General features: G+C 36.5%; 2 protein-coding genes, 1 long non-coding RNA gene and 1 pseudogene across 5 annotated transcripts; 3 read left to right on the forward strand and 1 right to left on the reverse strand.

Moving 5' to 3' along the window:
- The first annotated feature begins 424 nt into the window (after positions 1-424).
- LOC137744770 (uncharacterized) lies at positions 425-4,347 on the forward strand. 3 transcript variants are annotated; one of them, XR_011069627.1, is made up of 6 exons: positions 425-615; positions 702-862; positions 1,173-1,281; positions 2,058-2,371; positions 3,337-3,623; positions 3,778-4,347. It is a non-coding gene; the product is annotated as an uncharacterized lncRNA (long non-coding RNA). The 3 variants fall into 3 exon arrangements; XR_011069626.1 differs by having other exon boundaries at positions 1,173-2,371; XR_011069628.1 differs by having other exon boundaries at positions 716-862; positions 1,173-2,371.
- A 697-nt stretch (positions 4,348-5,044) lies between these two features.
- Positions 5,045-10,871, reverse strand: LOC137744771 (pentatricopeptide repeat-containing protein At1g56690, mitochondrial-like; annotated as a pseudogene).
- On the forward strand, positions 5,084-5,416 carry LOC137744472 (protein NIM1-INTERACTING 1-like). Its single transcript, XM_068484276.1, has one exon. The coding sequence runs from the start codon at positions 5,084-5,086 to the stop codon at positions 5,414-5,416; it is 333 nt and encodes a 110-aa protein (XP_068340377.1).
- Positions 10,872-10,874: 3 nt separating the features above from the next.
- On the forward strand, positions 10,875-14,441 carry LOC137744772 (uncharacterized). The gene is made up of 2 exons (XM_068484570.1): positions 10,875-11,250; positions 12,243-14,441. The coding sequence occupies exon 2, from the start codon at positions 12,255-12,257 to the stop codon at positions 14,175-14,177; it is 1,923 nt and encodes a 640-aa protein (XP_068340671.1). The 5' UTR covers positions 10,875-11,250; positions 12,243-12,254; the 3' UTR covers positions 14,178-14,441.
- Positions 14,442-21,802: the final 7,361 nt, after the last annotated feature.

A 21,802-nucleotide genomic window follows, 5' to 3' on the forward strand; every position in this document is an offset into this window, starting at 1 on the left:
TTTTCACTGTTGCAATTGCAGCAGCGGCTGCAGCTGAGGTTGTGCGCCTTACTACTTCACAATCTCGCTACTGTGTCGCAAAGTTGGACAGGAACTTGTGAGCTTCTTCCAAACTTACTTATTTTATCGTCTCAATCAAATTTATTTGTTTGATGGGAATTAAGTGAAAGGTGATTAGAAATATATATATATATATATATATATATAAAGCAAATGACCCCTTGATTTCATCTTATTTGCAAGAAAGCCATCCAAGGGCTGGGTTGGAGGGTAATTATGAAAAGATAGGAGGGTAATTTTGTCCGTGGGATTTGGGTGGGGTTGCATTCGTGGGATCGACGGCTGTGTGAGGTGGGATTTGGTGAGGGGATGGTTTAGAGAGGGATGGAGAGAGAGAAAGAGAGAGCCTGAACGAGGGTTAGCTGTGCAATTCCAGTTCTCTCTCTAAAATAAAAATCTGCTTTCGTCGCTCTCGACTTCTGCTTCTATCTCACGGAGGTTAGGGTTGCTATCGGTCAGAAGGAATGGGTGTGAGATTCGGTGAGAGGAAGGAAGGCGAGGAGCAGGGAACCTATAGACTCAGCACTCATGGAATAATCATGGATTATTGTTGAGGTAATTTGGTTGTTTCCTCTTTTGTAACTTCTTTCTGTTAGTTTATTGTTCTTGAATTTTAATTTTTCTCTTTTCCGACTTGGAAGAGTCGACCTCGCAGCTCACAACAACGAAATCGCGCAAGGCTTCGTCGATTTCTGTCAACTCCAACCACGGCCAGCGTTGGGTTAGCTATCGACCACCCCCTGTCCATCTTCTTTTTCTTCTTCCGCTTTTCCATGTGCATTCCAGTTTCATTTTAGCTCAGGTACGAATAGTGGAGTGAGAGTGTTTGGTTTTTGGTTTAGCTGGTTCCACCTCTAAATTTTCAACCTTTACTTGATTTTCCCAATTGAAAAACTCTAGAAATTTCTGGGTTTTACTGTAATTATTTAAATCATTGTCAAAATTTGATTTGATTTTTCTTTTCTTTTATGTCATGTAATACACATTGGGGTCTCGGCATGTGCATATGGGTTATCGTGGGAGAGTCTCAATTGGGGCTCTCAGCAACATAAAGCATCGAGTTTTGTCTTCAGAAACTCAAGACTCTTTTGTATATATTGGTGGAAATGCAGAGATGGGTGCTCTTTGCTGCTGCCCTTGCGTTGAGGAATTCCAAGAATATGCGCTATCGAGCAATTCGTGGGCATTTTTTATGTCTGAGATACTTCTTCCACCAGCTAGGTAGGTATAAAAGCCATGATCAACTCAATACTTTGTCGGTTCTTCCGTTCAGGAACTCTCCTAGGAAATTTACGTAGTTTTCTATTATCGGATGCATTTGGTTATATAAATGTTTTAGATTTATTGTCTGAAAAAGAAAGGGCAGTGGACCATAAATTGGCATGTCAATTGGAAACTGAGGAGCCTGATGCAACTAAACAAATCTGTCTGCATTACTTCTAAAAATTTGTAATGTTAATGATGGCTACAAAGTAAACTGTTCGAAATCATCTATCAGTTTTAAGTTTGGGCCAACGTACTTGAATAGAAAGACATTATTTTCAAGGTTATTGTTAAATGAAAATGTTCTGTTTCTTATGTGTATTAGAAAGAAAAAAAAATCATTTTTCATTCTGAGTTCATGTTTTTTCCCAGTATGTCTAGAAGTATGAATTTTCCTTTTTGTTGACCTTTATAGTCGGTGCTCATATTCTTTCTTACGCGTAGTAAATATGCCTTGTGCTTCTGTATTTTTTGTTTTTAATGAGGCTTGATTGAAATATGCATCAACTTGATTCAAATATGCATCAAATTGATTGATTATACTGCTGTGTTCTCTCTCTGTAATTTATTTTTTGTCAATTTACAACACTTTTAAACATTGAAGAAAACCTAGGATTCTGTTTATTTATTTATTTTTTGTGTCAAAATACCAAGGATTATAGTAAGGTTTTCAATTTACAAATGGTTTTTCTGTTCAGATTTTCTTTTTGTGAGTTTTGTGTATGAATTTGTAGCATGATCTTCCACTGCACCATCCAAATTTTGCATTTGTAAATTGTCAATGAAAAACGAAGTATGAGGAAATTATAGGAGATTGTGTCGGCTTTGGCCATGAAGGGTATCAGCAGGTTGTTCCCCCATACAGGTGATTAATCGTTTTTCAGTATGTGTTCTATTTGGATGAGAAAGTGATTGAAAAAGATGATTTTTTTTATTTGTCGGTTGATTTGTGTATGGACTATGTTTTTTTTATTTTATTTGGGATTTTGTGTATTGTGTGGAACCAGCAATGCAAGAGCAGGATCTGATCAGTCATGCCCAAAAAGAGGTTTGTTTCTCAAATCACATATTAGTTTGATTATTAATGTACTTTGGAAGGCTCTTCAATATGATTTTCTAATTTCTCCTTTCCAGCATTCTCTTTTTGGTTTTTGGAGTATGTATGTGATTTATATTTGATTATAGAATAAAAATTAATAAACACGAGATGCAGCAATTAATTTGCATCCTTATGACAACACATGTATGAAAGTGCATTCAATTTCATTGTGTGTATGTGTGACAGGATGTGCCTGCTTGCTGCTGCTGGGTATGCTTGCTGTTGTTTCTCGTGCTATTAATTTTTTGTGTGTGTTGATTTGATTAACAATTCAAGCATATCTTTATTTTGTTGGTGTGTGTTGGTTAGCTGCCAGTTTTATTTATTGGTTTTTTTATTTGGATTTATAGCACTGAGGGTATAGGTGAATGGTGAAGCGGTTTTTATGGGCTCATGTATCTTAAACGTGTAGTGAGAAGTGAGGATTTTGTTTTAGTGTTTTAGATAATCTGAAGGAATATGTAGATACTATGATTTGGGGTTGCTTTCTTAAACCATGATAAAGCAGTCCAAGTAATTTTAACATAGATATCATTTTTTTATGTAATGCATGAGTATATGAAATGTTAAGACGATAATATATCATGTGATTTAAAATTCAAAGAGAGACATTGAACCGTGTTTGATATTTTGTTTGTCTTGATTCGTTTAAATTTGGGCGTTTTTCAGTTGGATTCATGGGTTTTGTTTAAGATATCATTTTTGGTTTATGAATGGTTTGCCAATGCAAAAGTTTGCATCTTTTCTTTGTTGGATTCATGGGGTTTTCTTAAGCTTTCAAGTTTTTAGTTTTTATCAAGAAATTTTGGGTTTCATTTATTTTTCAAACTAGACACTTTTTTGTTAAGATTTTCTTTAGACTTCAGTAAATGATTGCTTCTTTGCCTGTAAATTTGACTTGTGTAAATTTTCAGGTTGTTCAAAACCCGCAGCGAAGAGCAGGCAATTTTTCTAGTGAATGCCTAAAAGTCGAGTGAAAGAGGCAAGGAAAGCGCTGCGAGCGCTGAAAGGACTGGTGTGAGTTCAAGCACTAGTTTGTGGCAGAGCTGGGAGACGACGCCAAGCAGCTACCACTTTCAAGCGTTTGCCGTCCAACAGAAAAGGGCGGGAGGGGCAGGTGGACGTTTGCAAAAGTAGCATTCTTGCTGCACATGAGAGATGTAGCGACAGCGAAAGGGAGTTGGAAGAAAATGAAACACCAGTAAGTAAGAATATATACGATTCTTCAAATCAACAAATAATTTATACTTTTCATGATATATACACGAGGCTTAAAAATATAATTGTGCTAGGCATGCATTTTTATTTTGCTTTCATGCATTGGTTGATTTGCGGAAGATGTTTGTTATGGACAGCTTGGATGTAGCAACCAGAGAGGGTGGGATTTGAGTATAATTTCACAGGAAGATGTAGAATCGGCACTGCTAAGAAAGCAACAGGCCATGACCAAAAGAGATACTAGTCTTCTTCCATCGCCAGTGCCTCTGCAACTCTGGTCTTCTGTTCCATGCCCTCTCGTCTTAGGCGGACTCGGATATGCAAATCAACTCTCTGGATACTAGACTCGATGGAGAGGGGAACTTGCAGAGAAAAATATAAGAAGTATGTGTGAATGAACAACCCAGATTGAAGATGTGCGAGAAAGAGACCCACTTTACTGTATTTACAGTTCGTTCACCACCATGCCTTATCATTAATCATTAAATAATAGAATTGATTTCTTTAATCTTTTCTCTACTATTACATCATTATGTTGGATCGAGACTTTTTTGGTGATGTGAAATAGGGGTTGGAGATGTGTAATCTTTTCTCTACTATTACATCATTATCTCTTCCCATTTAAAAAAAATCTTAACAAAATTCCAATACTATATCTCTTCTTGTAAAGTATCTTAAATTACTATTTTATCTCTATTATTCTATTTTAAAACCCTAAAGCAGGGAGGAGAGTTTCTTGATCTTTTGAAAACTTCACATTTTTCACTTTCTCACTATATATATATATATATATATATATATGACTAATATCACTATTCTTTTATTATCTTATCCATGAATTTCATACAAGTATAATTTTTTATGTGTCAATATGCACTTATTTATAAGATATACAAGAAACTTACCTAAATCCGCCTAGACCGTCTAGGCACCCTCCTAGATCCCGTCTAGTCGCCTAGGCACTAGGCGCCAGCTCACCGCCCGACTAGCATTTAGCGTTTTTTAGAACCTTGCTAATTTACCTTCCAAAGTTAACTCCATACACTATTTCTTAATGAAGAATTACCAATCTACCTTCCAATGTGTATCACATGCAAATAACGTAACCTAAATTGATGGAAAATTGAATATAGTAGCTTCGAATATAATACTAGGGATCTAATTGGCAGATTTCTTATAATTCAATGACTGATTTTTTTGAAAAAATAGTTCAATGACCTAATTTTTACTCAAATGATAATTCAGGGCCTAAATTGATAATTCACCCTTTATTTTAATAATACAATAGGAGAAAAGAAAGTGTTTGAACTCGAGAGCCAGTGATATCCATTGCCCATCTCTCATATATATATATATATATATACACATACTATGTGTATGTGTGTGTATACATATCACAAACATACACTCACGCAGAGAAACAAGGAGTTAAGAGAGAGAAGCATGGAAGGAGGAAGCAAGAAGAGGAAGATGGAAATTGAAGAAGAGGATGAAGAGGAAAAGATTGAGAAATTCTTTGCGTTGATTAGAAGTATGAGGGAGGTGCGCGAGCTTCTTAGGGGCAACTCAAACGTCCCAAAGGAGAAGACAGATGAGAAGAAAAAGGAAGATGGCAAGGCTGCCGGGGGTTGGAACCCGAAATTTCAACCGGAGGACTTCCTTGAGGATGTTAAGAATTCTGGTCATCATGGAGCAGGCCCCTCTAAAACAGAAGAAAAAGAAGATAAGGAAGAAAATGGAGGAGGGAATGCTATAAACCTAAATCTTTCTTTGTAGGGCAACGGGATTGGAGTTCAGTTGATTAAGAGCATTCACACTCTGCACCTTAGGTTCTGAGTTTCATCATACTCCCGCAATATCGTTTGTATCAAAAAAGAAACAAGGTTTCTTTGTAGGCATTCTGTCTGTGATCAAATGAACACAGCAGTGCACTTTCTTCCATGTGGCTCATATTTACTTAAGCTTTTGTGCATTACTAAGTTGTTTCCTCAATGTCAATGCTATGGCCTCTCTGTGGGGTGTGTGTGTCTTGTGTCCATCATCTGACCCAATACGAAAAAAATATAACAAAATTAGAAAAAAAAACACACCAACAACTTTGAGTTTTATACGGAAACAATTCAAGAGCTCAATTGAAGAAAAAAAAATTCTCATATATGACGCGTTTTTCCTAAAGTTATGGGTTTGACGCGTTTTTCTCTAACATGTACTGTTGTCAATAACTTCTACGTGAAAAACCCAAACAAATATGAAATTATATCCAGCAACTTGGGAGATGATCCAATTATTCTACTAGAAAATATCTTCTTCAAGCATAATCCATTAGTAGAAACCACTACTTTCTAGCATGAGATATTGAAATAAAGTGATTGAGGAGTGATGTAATCAGCAAAATAAACCAACATTATTGATTCATTCGACCTTTGAAAATGCAAAAATTCTAGGGTGCTCCGGAATATGAGATACTCCTCGTTTTTTTAACCTTTAGATCTTGGTTTGTATATTTTTAAACGAAGATTTAATAGTAAAACACTCAGAATATCTCCTATTTCGGAGTAGTGTAGAAAATTCTTGAAAGTGAGCAAACTTAGTTGATTCACGTCAAAACCAACTCAGGACCCACATTGAATGATTGAAAGACATTAAGACCTACAATAGGTCCCGCTTAAATGATAGATCTTTTCCTGTACACGAAAATGGTGTTAAACAAAGAAATTTACTTTGAACCAAATCTTTGTGCAACTTATTTTTCACTTCACTCATAAAGATGGACTCTACCATCGTGTGAGAAAGTTAAAAAAAAGGGTTTATACTGTAAGCCAAGATCAAGCCATTGTCATCTACGAGTAAAGAGAAAACCAACAGGTATTATATTTCGACCACATCCTAATTTTCATCAACTAACACCGAAGGGGGAGAATTTGAAACAGCCCCTCAAAGGGAGAAAAAGAGAAGCCTAGTTTAGCTCAATTCATGTAAATACGAATTGCAAATACGAAACATATTCAAACTAATTTTTTTGTTGGGAACAACCGATGTGCAAACAATCAATAACGTATTTTCGAATTTCCAGTAAGAGGAGAGAAATCAAGAAGTTCACAAAAAAATTGTCAACATCAGTGATATCACCATTCAAATCTTTCACTAGTATAATTTTATTTATACTAACATCCCCAATCATTAAATCGGCAGGCAACCTCTTGACCAACTCAACCATGCATATAAAAGTGAACGCATGCACAGACACACACTCGCTAACATGGTAGTTGATAGCAGGGAATAGAGGAAACTACAAGTTTGATGCCAACAAAAGTAACAAGAAAATCACATTAAGTTAGGAACTGTGAAATTTAAAAGTATTTAAAAGATGACCTTTCCTGAACAAAAGCTTTATGTTCGCCCTCCTTGGCTCAACTCAATGTGTATCATTTATATCAAATCCCAGCCCTGAATCATAAGGTGAACTGCAAACGGGGCACAAAATATTAGCAACTTAACAGAAGAAAAATGTAACAAACTAAATGTTAAGAAATTAGTAGCAGATGAAAACAAGCCTCACCTCTATAAGCAATCATCCCGCCATTTTCATACGGCCATAACTGAAAAGTACTTCGAAACTGTTTCGAATCCAGAATCATCGCCGTAGGCCTTGCACTTCGAAGTTTACAAGCTTTTTTTGGACTGTCACGGCATACAAGTTATCATTTTGGAAGTTCTCAACACAAATTCCTGGATTGATTTGAAAGTCATGTACCAACAAAGTCTTAGCAAGTTCTCCTCAAGGTTCTTTATATCGGTGTCATTATCTGGAAGTATCAATATATGTCCCGATCAATTAACGCACGTTTCCCGTCTCAAAACTAGGCAGTCCCAGGATATATCCCCATAGCACAAGGTGTGCAATCACCAATAGTCTCCACAAGAACACACGCCATCCTTAAAATGATGAAATCTATTAGCATCCCTCAAAACTATCTCTCTCTGCGTAACTTTAGCTATTAATTTAATTGCAGAATGGCAATCTCCACAAACCCGAATGTTCTTCATCACACAAATGGGCATCCCTTGTGGCACCTTCAGGAGCCCATATGCTATGGCCAGTTTCTCACTATGATAACCCAAGCTGTGCCCCTTCTCTTCTTCTTCTACATCATGCAATACAAAGCTGCCATCAGGGCAGTAACCAGCTTCTCTTAATAATACACCCAGTCTCTGTAACTCTCTCATGATCATCTCATGTTCAGGGTGTCCCGTGCCCTCTCCCCCAGTAAACATATGTACATTTTTCTCCACCTCAATCCAGCTACAGCCAGGTGACTTGCGAAGGCTTCTGGCTCTCATGTTTTCCCTCAGCTCTGCAACATCATGCCATCTACCCTGGGGTGCATAAATATTTGATAGCAAGATGTAAGGCCCTGCTTTTTCTGGCTCAAGCTCTGTAAGTTTCTTTGCTGAAACTTCCGCCAAGTCCATTTGCATGTGCTGTCTGCATGCACCTAATAAGGCACCCCAAACAATTGCATCTGCTTCCACTGGCATTTTTTTAATTAAATCTATTGCCTCCTTTACTTGCCCTGCTCGACCAAGCAGATCAACCATACAAGCATAATGTGCAGTTCCAGGCTCCACCTGGTACTTTGATTTCATTGTTTCAAAAATCTCAAGACCTTTTTCTACCTTCCCACTATAGCTACACGCTGAAAGAATTCCAACAAAGGTGATTCCATTGGCTGCTATGCGCAAAGAGCACATCTCTTCAAATACTTGTAGAGCTTTATCTCCCAAACCATGTTGGGCATAACCAGTGATCATTGAGTTCCACATAACAATATCCTTTGCAGAAAACCTGTCAAATACTTGTTTTGCCTTCACAAGGTTGCCACATTTAACATACATTGTCATCAAAACGGAAGCAACATATACATCAAGATCAAACTGGTTTCTCACCAACTGGGCATGAATCTGTCGACCATGATCATGATTTGCCAAGCTGCCACAAACAGATAGAACACTTATCAAAGAAGGGAAATTCGGCCTTATACCTTCTCTTTGCATCAAAGAAAACAAGTCAAGGGCTTCCAATTCAAAACCTTTGCGTTCGTAAACTTTAATCATTGCACTCCATGTCCGCTCATCCCTATCTCTCATATTATCAAACACTTCCCTTGCTTTAGCTACCTCTCCATTTTCGCCATACCCAAGTATCATGGCATTACAAGCAACAACTGACTTAATCGGCATTGCTTGAAAAAGATCTGAAGCCTCTATGATCCGTCCACACTGAGTGTAACCTATCAGCATTGCTGTCCAAGACACCTCAGTTTTCTCTGGCATCACTTCAAAAAGCTTTCTAGCGATATCCACCTGTTGGTTATGCACATACCCAGATACCATCGTGGTCCAGGAAACAACATTCCTATGCGGCATCTCATCAAAAATCTCACGTGCTTCAGCCAAACGGCCAATCTGAAAATACCCACCAATCATATTAGTTCTTGCCACAACATCCTTCTCGGGCATCATATCATAAAGCCTACGAGCACCATCAATCCGACCCTCTTGTATCATGCCACCCAACATCACTGTCCACGAAACAACATTCTTTTCAGGCATTTCCCAGAAAAGTGATTCAGCCTCCGAAATCATACCCTCTTGCATGTACCCTCGAACCATCGATGTCCATGAAACAACGTTCCTTTCGGGCATTGAATCAAACACTTTCCTAGCCTCACTAATCATCCCATTCTTGACATACCCAGATATCAAACCGTTCCAAGAAACTGTATTCCGCTCCTGCATTTTATCAAAAATCTTTGGGCTTCTCCTGGCTGATTACTTTGGAAGTAACCTCCAACCATTGAGTTCCAAGACACAATATTTTTATCAGGCATTTGATCAAACACCCTTCGGGCTTTCTTAATTTGGCCAAGCCGAGCATACTGAGCAATCTGAGAATTGGCGGAAATTGCAATACCAGTGCCATATTTCCGAGATAGAATAAACCGAGCCAACATTGTTACGCTAAGATTGCACTACCTACATAAAGAAAACAATTATTCAGAGATTACTAAATAAAGGCTAGAGGTCTAGTCTAATAAACCAGTTCCCTTTTCTTTCCAGCTCAACCTCAAAAACAACACACGATCTTATTTTTACACTGAAAATACAAAGTGAAACATTAATGACCATATTACAAAGTGAAATACAAATTACTCCAGACACAAACACACCTCATATTCCTTCTTCTTTGCCAAGCTTTAGCTCCCTACAGAAACACAGATATCAAATTTCCTAATGAACCTCTGAAGAGAAAACAAATTTGCTCCTTCACAAGGCCAAGGATATTAAGTTTCACGTGCAACATCGGTTGTCATATCAAGCTGGGGATCTTCTCGAAAATGGGAAGATCTAGAAAAGGCGGCCAACCTCCTAAAGGGGACTCGAAGATATAGCAAGTAAGTAGCAAGGTTCTCCATTTAGGACCAACTAGAACAAGCTGGCGACAGTAATAGAAACAAACAGTAAGCTCTCGTGTCTATTTGCTTGTAACGCTGTGTTCCCCCTCTCAATCTCTCTCGGGAATGCCATCTCTTTCATAATCTCCCCAATGTAATAACAGCAAAATAACACTGTAATTTCTGGCAGCACTGAAAACCGCCGCAGCTGATCAATGAAATACAGGCAAATATCATCCCCTCTTCATCAGATACCCAAATAGTTACCATTTCCATATCGCACTTCACGGACTACCCTTTCTTCTGAATGCAACCATTCTCAATTCCATAAACATATAATGACCTAAAACTAACTACAATCCTAACAACTCCTATCAAAATTCACTTAAAAAAACCCCAAAAATGCAAAATTATTTTCTCAAAAATCACACTAGTTGAGTGGTTTGAGTTCATATTTTTTATTTCTTTTTGGGCTTTTTCCTAAATAATACCACTTTCACTGATGCAATTGGAAACACACCAGGAACATCAAAATTTGCCAATGAATCCATACACAAGAATTCAAAACAGGAAAACAAATCAACTGTGTAGAAAAAACTAATAGAGTAAATAAACATTGAAGATTTGATGACAAGAAATCTCACCTTCGAGTTTAGGGCATATTCATATATTTTCTGGTCGGATCAAATCGAACAGCAGCTGTGGCTACTGCTGAGTTGTCTGAGAAGGAGAAGCAAAGAAGGAGAAGAAGACGGGTCGTTGTGGTGGTGCGCGTTTAGGGTAGTCGACGAAGAGAGAAGCAGCATTCGCGGCGGCGGGGCATTTTCCAAATTTCTCCGACCGGGAAATTGAGAATTAGATGTAATTTTCAAAAACATATAAGGGTATTACAGGACTTCCAACACTTTTTAAACCTGCAACTGCAACCCTCCCAGTCGTTGCTGCTAGATACTGCCCCGTAGCTTTTAGAAAAAGCGGCTTTTATCCACCGCACCGAATAAATAAATAAAGACTCCGTCAGTCGTCTCTCTCACTCTCTGCTCCTTCTCTCAATACCCAGACCCTAACCCTAACCCAAAAACACCATACCCGAATTCCCTCAACTTTTTTCACTCCAATTACACACAATTTCGATAAGCCCTAATAAAAGAGAAGGTATGATTTTGTTGTTCAATTTTGATTTCAGTTTCTAGATTAATCCGCTTTGTGTCCTAATTTGTTTTAGTATACCAAATTGTGAGTGAATTTTATGATTCATGTGCTGTTTTACCCCTCAATTTCCTCATATTTACCTTTATTTCTCATATGGGTCACTGGTGTTTTGGTCTGTTTTGCTAGTATATATCAAAAAGCTTGCAGCTTTGTGTTGCCTGTTCAATGAGCTTCAACTCCATGAATATGTGGCTGCTGAGAAAACCAAGAAATGGGGGCATGGAATACTTGATTTTTTTTTTTTTTTTTTTTTTTTTTGCTTTTAACTTATTTGTGTTACTTGGCCAACTTGGAAACTTAGCACCCCACTTAATTGATTGGTTTGGTTACTACTACCATTTACCATAAGATACAAACTGTTGTTCTCTTTTCATTTTCCTATGCTTTTCTCAGGAAGTTGGATTTTGTAACTTCTTAATCATATGTTGAGTGTGGACATCCCTGCAAATTTCGAGCCTCACTATGTTTTTGTTTGACATCAGTCTTTCGCATATCCATGGTGTTTGTTTTTGTTTTTATTCTGAATAGGTTTTTTGTCAGGAATATTTGAAGGAGTAAATGGTTTCTTTTGAAAGTGGTTATTGAAATCTGCATCATTTTATTTGTGAGTGAGCAAGTTACTGATGTATGATGGGTATGGAGAATCTACGAATCAATGAATATCCGATCATGGAATTATTTGCAATTGAATTTAGCTTCATCTTTAATTTGACCTTTACATACATGTACACAAAGCATGATCGCGAACTGGCATTGATGTTTGGTGATTACGCTGGTCAAATATATTAGTGTGTTTGAGCTGCTTGAGTTGGTTGGTTATTACTAATTTGTGCGTCTAATCTATTATACACACACACATACACACACACACATATATATATATATATATATATATGCTCTCTCTCTGTGAAATCTCTGACAAACTAATTTTACAGAAAATAAAGGAAATGGAAGAATCAGAGAAAGAAGCTCAGCGGCTAAAATCTCTAGCCGAGGCCAAATACAAAGACTCCAATGTCAAATCAGCCCTCAAATATGCAAAACGTGCTGAGCGCCTGTGCCCAAGCATGGAAGGCATCTCCTCCATGGTCACTGCCTTAAAGATCATCCATACGGCCTCCAAAAGCCCCAATCCCGACTGGTACAAGGTCTTGCAGGTGGAGCCCTTTGCTCACATCAACACCATTAAGAAGAACTACAAGAAGTTCGCGTTTCTTCTCCACCCTGATAAGAATCCTCATGCCGGTTCCGAAGAGGCTTTCAAACTCGTCAATGAGGCTGTTCGATTCCTTTCTGACAAGCTTAGGAGGAAGGAGTATGATATGAAACTCAGGATTAGGATTCAGGATGAGAAGATAAAAGAAAGTGGTGTTGGGGGTTTAGATTTGAGTATGGGGGTGGAGAGTGACACCTTTTGGACTGCCTGTTCGACGTGCCGGCTTTTGCACCAGTTTGAGAGGAGGTATTTGGGGCATAATTTGGTTTGCCCAAGTTGTAGGAAGAGCTTTAAGGCTCTGGAGGTTGAAAATGGTGAGAATGCCAAGATTAGGACTAGTGAGAGATTAAGGAAAGCGAGTTTGGCATCAAAAGGGGGAATGAGTAGTGAAGGATTGGGGAGGAGAGTGAGTGACAATGGTGAAATAAATGGTGGTACTGGTGGGAGAAGGAAAAGTGATGAGTTGCAGAGGAAGGGTGAAGTAGGTACAGGAGATTTAGACAGTCAAGTGAGTGCTGGGAGAAGGAAGAGAGGTGTTTTGGAGAGGAAAGGTGAAGGGGGTACTGGGGATGTGGATTGTCAAATTACCTGTGGTGATGCTGGTGAACTGAGTAGTTTGAGGTTGAGGAGGAGAATGAGTAGTGTTGGAGAGGTGATGGAGAGGTCTAAACCAAAGAAGGCAAAAACCGGTGATGAAATGATGACATTGGCAGAAATTAAGCAAAAGGTCCGAGAAGGGAAGTTGAAGATGAAGGACACGGAGGATGAAAGAGATAAGGAGAAGAGGGAGAGGCTGAGGCTGAGGCATGAAAATTTAAAGAAGGGTAAGAATTTAAAGGTTGAGAGACGCGCTGCTCCAAAGAAGAAGGATTTTGAAAGTGATAAAAGTAGGGGCATGTCAATAGAGAAGAGCATCAGGGGGTCTAAGAGTGGGGATCTGGAAATTATGGTGGTAGAGGATTCAGATTTTTATGATTTTGATAAAGATAGAGTGGGGAGGAGTTTTGAGAAAGGGCAGGTTTGGGCTATATACGATGATGATGATGGAATGCCAAGGCTTTATGGTTTGATTGATGAGGTTGTTTCTGTCAAACCTTTTGAGGTGAAAATGAGTTGGTTGGATCTTCAGAATAATGGTGATGAGTGGCTTGCCTCTTCAGAGAAAATGGGATTCCATGTGTCTTGTGGGAGGTTTAAAGTTTCCAGAAAGACTTCAATTAATTCATTGAATATATTCTCTCATCTCGTGGATTGTGAAAGGGTGGCAAGAGAGATTTATCGGATTTATCCGAAGAAGGGGTCAGTGTGGGCGCTTTATAATGAAGCAGCTTTGGATGCAGAGGGAAGAAACCTGTCTGTTAAAGACAAGCGGTGTTACGACATAGTTGTGTTTCTGACAACTTATAGTGAGATGCACGGTATGAGTATAGGTTATCTGGAGAAGGTTGATGGGTTCAAGACAGTATTTAAGAGAAGGGAGATCGGGTCTCATGCTGTTAGGTTGCTGGAAACCAGTGATGTTAGGTTGGCTTCACACCAAATACCTTCTAGGAAGCTCTCGGGTGATGAGGCTCCAAACATTTTTAAAGACTGCTGGGAACTTGATCCTGCTTCTCTTTCTCCGGATTTACTTACATTTGGTTCGGGAAGATAGGTTTAGACTATAGTTGGGAAAGCAGAGAGCTATTCGTGTAGCCTTTTCTTCTTCTTTTTTTGGGGTTCAAAGTGCGATATGCTGCTGTACAGCCAGTACCCTACTGAGGTGATTTTTGTAGCAAATGAGGGTATTGCTCTTGAAATACAATCTAATCAGTTGCTGTGACTATATAATCTTCCATTTTTTTTCTTTTGGAAATTGATTAAATGCTGGTTTACAATCAAAAGATAAATATGTATGTATACTGATTAATGTGAAGCAGCTGTTTTTCTGTTCTTCTCTTATCTTGGACTAACAGGCTCTTATTTTCTTTTCGCCCAAGCTTTAGGTTATTGACCAAAAAACAATGGAAATGGTCATCATTACTCAGTATTGATAAACAAAATTAAAAAACACTCATTTTTTTTGAAAATTAATCACATATAATCCATTCGAACCTCTCAGTCTCTCAAGACATCAAATAAAGAGTAAATTCTAGCGCGCTCTCCCTCTCTCTCTCTTTCTCAACCAATTTTCCTATCCTAATTAAGGGCCTGTTTGTCAAGAGAAATGACTGGAAAGTTGGGGGATGTTGGGTTGCTACAACCCATCTCTCTCTGTCTCCCGCTGCTTGAGGCAACGGTAAGTCTGACCTCTCTTAATTTTTCCTTGTAAAATTTTAAAGCTTCAGTGTTTAGTTTCTGGGATGCTATCATTAATCTTTCAAGTAATTGAAATACCAATTTTTTTTTTTTATATTTATGATTTAAGCAGAGCAGATGGATACTCCATAGATGTCCCAATCCAATATCTACATTTTGGAAACTTTTTCCTTTTCAAAACATTGTTTTCAGTAGAAGTAGTGTTGTTGGGTTATGTCCTTATAAGTTCAGAGCTGATTTATTCTGGGATTAAACATTTCCTTGTGATTCCTTTCGGTTATGTCATATATTAATTGGTTGATTTCTCACAAATTTATTGTATCATATTTCGTGTTTTTTTAGGGTGGGGAAGAACTGTTACTTATTATTTGACATTGCAAAAGTTTGATGTGCAGGAATCAGGATAAGTGTTGTATTGTAGCTACGGTTGTACATCTTGATTCATTGCACCGATTACTTTGGAAGTAGTACAAGTTTTGACGTTTTTCTGCTTCTTTCAATCATATCTAATTGCAGTCGTGAGATGGAGAGTGCAGAGTGCTAGTCAAGAATATTGAGTAGCAGAAAATGGTAATCCCGGTTCTCCCTTATTTTCTGTTTTGTAGATTTGAAAATGGCGTGTCATGTGAAGGAGAATTCTGTCTCATTTGTCTCCCTCAATGAGACTTTGTGTCAAGGCATCAGTTGATTATTTTGTTCAAATACTAAGCTAGCATTCTTATTTGACCATAAGCAAAACATTGGAATTCGATATTGATTATGTGATTGAGAGAGCTTAAGTTGATAGATGATTTGTTTGTATGGTTTGCAACCCCAGCACTCATTGGCTGCTGGGAAAGTGTGAGAAGTTAAAATTAGCACTTCTGTGGGTTTTTCATATTATGAGCAGCCTGCTGGCTAATTATAAAAACATTGCAAGAATAAAACAATTGTCCAAGGTAGACTTGTGTTGAGAGAGTTGTGATTTGGATTTGAAACAGAGTTTCTGAAGAGTGCATTGACTCTATTCTCCATGCTTCTCATCTGCAATTTCCGAGCTACTGATTGCCCTTCTTTTTACTATTTTTCCTCCCATTACTGGTGGCAAATTTCTTGAACAAATTTTGCTGAATTAGATCGTTTTTGTTAGCCAATGTAGGCTCTAGTTGCTCAAGTGGATGCAAATATGATACTGGGTTTGTTAGCATGACTTGATAGTGTTTGGCTTATTGTCGCCGTATGTACCCGAGTCTAACTCCCACATTTTGTGACTACACTATCTAATGGTATGTGTTATTCCGCTCTCATTTTCTTCACATGCACTCCTCTTTTTTCTACCTTGTGATTGAATACATCATAAGAGAATCAAAGCGGCAAAAACAAGGGGAGAAGTACAGAGCGATAAAGTGAGTTAAAATCACTTACCTAACTAATTATTCGGATGATTGGCAGTTGACGATTAATTGATTTTTGATAATTATCAATAAGTAATGTAATAAGTATGTGCTCGTTGACTGGCACATCATGTGATCGACTAATATGCTAAAAGAAAATATGATCTGTACAAGTTAGTTCAAGTGTTCAACTGTTGATTAGTTTGCTTTGCAAGCAGGTGGTGCACATCCAACTAAAATTCGGATCCCAAATTTCTACCCTTACGTGGTTTGGCCGGAATCCGAACCAATCCAGGTGCTCAATTTCAACCTCAGGTATTAAGTTATATCCCCCAAGCTAGCAGATATGTGGACACTCCGAGTCCATGCAGAGGTCATTTATGTCATATACATATTTTTTTTATACTGACTAGTTGTTACGATATTGCCAAGTTTTATCTAGAATCTTTATTGGGATTACAATTGTTTTTCAGCTTTTTATGTGTGTGTTGCTCTGTTTGTAATAGGGACTTTCTGTTCTTTGAAGGAAAGATTATTGAAGAGAATAAATAAGGTCTCAAGTGGAGTTGCTGAAGTGCCACAATAAATTAAGCAAACTGAAGAAATAGGTGATAATATGGTTTTTAGTTTACAAAAATTTTGTTTATAAATTTAGTTTTTGTAGTATTACTTCTTTGCTTTTATAATGTTTAATGCAAAGTAAAAAAAATTTTTCTCAGGTGAGCAGTATGTTTGAGGATATTTCTAAATCTGAATTTCCACTTTTTCTCGGTTTTTGTAAGCTTGTAATTTTACATGTCATTTGATTATAAGAATGTAAACCTTATGAGTTTGTTTATATGGCGCTATAGTCAAACATAGGAGAATTTAACTGAACTAGCCTCTTCGCACATGCCTATGCCCGACTGAGATGCATTTTTTCAATTATGCGCAATTGAATATAAAAATTATCTTTTGAATAATGAGCAATTGAATATTGTCAATTTTTTTAATAATTATTGACTTGTGTGTGTGTGTGTGTGTGTGTGTGTGTGTGTGTGTGTGTATCTGGCTTCTACAACCTTTGTTTCCGGTATGTATATTTTCAAAACATGTAAACACCTGCAACATTACGTGGGTACTTTTGCTAGTAAATTTTAAAGGAAAATAATCCCATTAATTATAATTAATTAACAGAAACTCCTGTCAATCATAATTAAGACTCGTTTAGGAAGTATTTTTAAATGGTTGAAAGCTTTTTTTAAAAAAAAAAAAAAGTTTTTGAAACCAATCTTAGTAAAAATGCAAGTTAATTCTATAAAAAGCCTGAAAGCTTTTTTAAAAAAAAAGAAGTTTTTGTTCTATAAAAACACTTGAAATGCTTCTTACAAGAAACATCAGTTATATGTTATGTAAGAAGCCCTTCAAGTACTTTTAGAACCTAAAAATATTTTTCTTAAAAACAATTTATGTAATTTTAAACATTTCTTAAAACGAGCCTTTATTGTCATCTTATCAAAGAATGTAGCATCTATAGAGATTTGATAGTGGAATCCTCGTTTTTTATTCAGTTTGTATAATAATATGTTACATACTATATGATATTCATCATTTTATATAATTTACTACCTGGAATAAACTATTCTTTAGTCGTCTATTTTCTGTGAAATGTAAAACAGAAAATCCTCCAAAAATAATTTCAGTGTGCATACGTTGTGTGTCAGCATGCAAAACGTCCACAGAAGAGAGAGGCCAACCCGGTTTTCATCAAAGCTACAAAAAATAACAAAAAGAAAGAAGAAGAAAAAACGTGAACAAAATAACGCCTTTCAGTTAAATTTAAATAAACCGAAAACAAGGAGTTACAAACACGAAATACTTTCATATCAAATTATTATTTTTTTAATTTAAAAAAAATTACCTGGTAGCTTCACTATGGCAGTTCACATTTTCAGAGACTAAGAAGGTTCACAGAGGCATTTCAGCCTTCCCTAGCCATCATCATGTGATTCACCAACACTAGGAATCAAACTTAGGCAATGTCGTGTGGAGTATGGGCCTATAATTCGTCCTCAACCATTGGGTCACCCCGTGGTGGTTCATACCAAATTATTTTAGATAATGCTATGTAAACCAAAATTTTAAATCAAATTTGCAAACCAAATGATATGTCACCAATAGAAAATAAGCACGATAGTCAAGAAAGAAGAAAAAGAAACGTGAATAAAATAATGCCTTTCAGTAAAATCCAAAAACACTGAAAACAAGGAGTTATAAACACGAAATACTTCCATATCATAATATATTGTTTTTAATTTTATAAAGAGGACCAGCTAGTGGCTACGTTACATCAGTCCATCTTTTTTGGGGTCGAGAAGATTCAGGGAGGTATTTTAGCCTCCCCTGGCTATTATCATGTGATTTACTAGCGCCAGGAATCAAACTCAAAAAGTGTTGTGTGGAGTACGGGTTTATAATTCGTTCCTAACCATTGAGTCACCCCGTGGTGGTTCATATCAAATTATTTCGGATAATGCTATAGAGACAAAAATTTTAAACCATATTTGCAAACCAAATGATATGTCACCAATAGAAAATAAGCACGGTAATCAAGAAAGAAGAAAAAGAAATGTGAATAAAGTAACACCTTTTAGTAAAATCCAAATAAACCGAAAATAAGGATTTATAAACACGAAATACTTCCATATCAAAATCTGTATTTTTTTATTTTAAAAAGAGGATCAGCTGGTGGCTTCGTTACAGCAATCCACCTTTTAAAGGCCAAAAAGATTCACAGAGATATTTCAGCCTCCCTGAGCCACTATCGTGTGATTTACCAGTGGTAGGAATTGAACTCAGGAAGTACCTTGTGGAGTACGAGCCTATAATTCGTCCCCAACAATTGGGCTACCTCTTGATGGTTCATATCATATTATTTCGGATAATGTTGTGGAGACCAAAATTTTAAACCAGATTTGCAAATTAAATGATGTGTCATCAATAAAAAAATAAAGCATGGTAATCAAGAAAGAAGAAAAAAAAAATGTGAATAAAATAACACCTTTCAATAAAATCCAAATAAACCGAAAACAAGAAGTTATAGACATGATTAGTTTGCTTTGCAAGCAGGTGGTGCACATCCAACTAAAATTCGGATCCCAAATTTCTACCCCTACGTGGTTTGGCCGGAATCCGAACCAATCCAGGTGCTCAATTTCAACCTCAGGTATTAAGTTATATCCCCCAAGCTAGCAGATATGTGGACACTCCGAGTCCATGCAGAGGTCATTTATGTCATATACATATATTTTTATACTGACTAGTTGTTACGATATTGCCAAGTTTTATTTAGAATCTTTATTGGGATTACAATTGTTTTTCAGCTTTTTATGTGTGTGTTGCTCGGTTTGTAATAGGGACTTTCTGTTCTTTGAAGGAAAGATTATTGAAGAGAATAAATAAGGTCTCAAGTGGAGTTGCTGAAGTGCCACAATAAATTAAGCAAACTGAAGAAATAGGTGATAATATGGTTTTTAGTTTACAAAAATTTTGTTTATAAATTTTGTTTTTGTAGTATTACTTCTTTGCTTTTATAATGTTTAATGCAAAGTTTTTTTTTTTTCCTCAGGTGAGCAGTATGTTTGAGGATATTTCTAAATCTTAATTTCCACTTTTTCTCGGTTTTTGTAAGCTTGTAATTTTACATGTCATTTGATTATAAGAATGTAAACCTTATGAGTTTGTTTATATGGCGCTATAGTCAAATATAGGAGAATTTAACTGAACTAGCCTCTTCAATTATGCGCAATTGAATATAAAAATTATCTTTTGAATAATGAGCAATTGAATATTGCCAATTTTTTTTTAATAATTATTGACTTATGTGTGTGTGTGTGTGTGTGTGTATCTGGCTTCTACAACCTTTGTTTCCTGTATGTATATTTTCAAAACATGTAAACACCTGCAACATTACGTGGGTACTTTTGCTAGTAAATTTTAAAGGAAAAGAATCCCATTAATTATAATTAATTAACAGAAACTCCTGTCAATCATAATTAAGACTCATTTAGGAAGTATTTTTAAATGGTTGAAACCTTTTTTTTTAAAAAAAAAAGGTTTTTGAAACCAATCTTAGTAAAAATGCAAGTTAATTCTATAAAAACACTTGAAATGCTTCCTACAAGAAGCATCAGTTATATGTCATGTAAGAAGCCCTTCAAGTACTTTTAGAACCTAAAAATATTTTTCTTAAAAACAATTTATGTAATTTTAAACATTTCTTAAAACGAGCCTTTATTGTCATCTTATCAAAGAATGTAGCATCTATAGAGATTTGATAGTGGAATCCTCGTTTTTTATTCAGTTTGTATAATAATATGTTACATACTATATAATATTCATCATTTTATATAATTTACTACCTGGAATAAACTATTCTTTAGTCGTCTATTTTCTGTGAAATGTAAAACAGAAAATCCTCCAAAAATAATTTCAGTGTGCATACGTGGTGTGTCTGCATGCAAAACGTCCACAGAAGAGAGAGGCCAACCCGGTTTTCATCAAAGCTACAAAAAATAACAAAAAGAAAGAAGAAGAAAAAACGTGAACAAAATAACGCCTTTCAGTTAAATTTAAATAAACCGAAAACAAGGAGTTACAAACACGAAATATTTTCATATCAAATTATTATTTTTTTAATTTAAAAAAAACTACCTGCTAGCTTCACTATGGCCGTTCACATTTTCAGAGACTAAGAAGATTCACAGAGGGATTTCAGCCTTCCCTGGCCATCATCGTGTGATTCACCAACACTAGGAATCAAACTTAGGCAATGTTGTGTGGAGTATGGGCCTATAATTCGTCCTCAACCATTGGGTCACCCCGTGGTGGTTCTTACCAAATTATTTTAGATAATGCTATGTAAATCAAAATTTTAAATCAAATTTGCAAACCAAATGATATGTCACCAATAGAAAATAAGCACGATAGTCAAGAAAGAAGAAAAAGAAACGTGAATAAAATAATGCCTTTAAGTAAAATCCAAAAAAAACTGAAAACAAGGAGTTGTAAACACGAAATACTTCTATATCATAATATATTGTTTTTAATTTTATAAAGAGGACCAGCTAGTGGCTACGTTACATCAGTCCATCTTTTTTGGGATCGAGAAGATTCACAGAGGTATTTTAGCCTCCCCTGGCTATTATCATGTGATTTACTAGCGCCAGGAATCAAACTCAAAAAGTGTTGTGTGGAGTACGGGTTTATAATTCGTTCCTAACCATTGAGTCACCCCGTGGTGGTTCATATCAAATTATTTCGGATAATGCTATAGAGACCAAATTTTTAAACTATATTTGCAAACCAAATGATATGTCACCAATAGAAAATAAGCACAGTAATCAAGAAATAAGAAAAAGGAATGTGAATAAAGTAACACCTTTTAGTAAAATCCAAATAAACCGAAAATAAGGATTTATAAACACGAAATACTTCCATATCAAAATTTGTATTTTTTAATTTTAAAAAGAGGATCAGCTGGTGGCTTCGTTACAGCAATCCACCTTTTAAGGGCCAAGAAGATTCACAGAGATATTTCAACCTCCCTTAGCCACTATTGTGTGATTTA

Source organism: Pyrus communis, chromosome 9, assembly GCF_963583255.1.
Source record: "Pyrus communis chromosome 9, drPyrComm1.1, whole genome shotgun sequence".
Lineage (NCBI taxonomy): Eukaryota > Viridiplantae > Streptophyta > Magnoliopsida > Rosales > Rosaceae > Pyrus > Pyrus communis.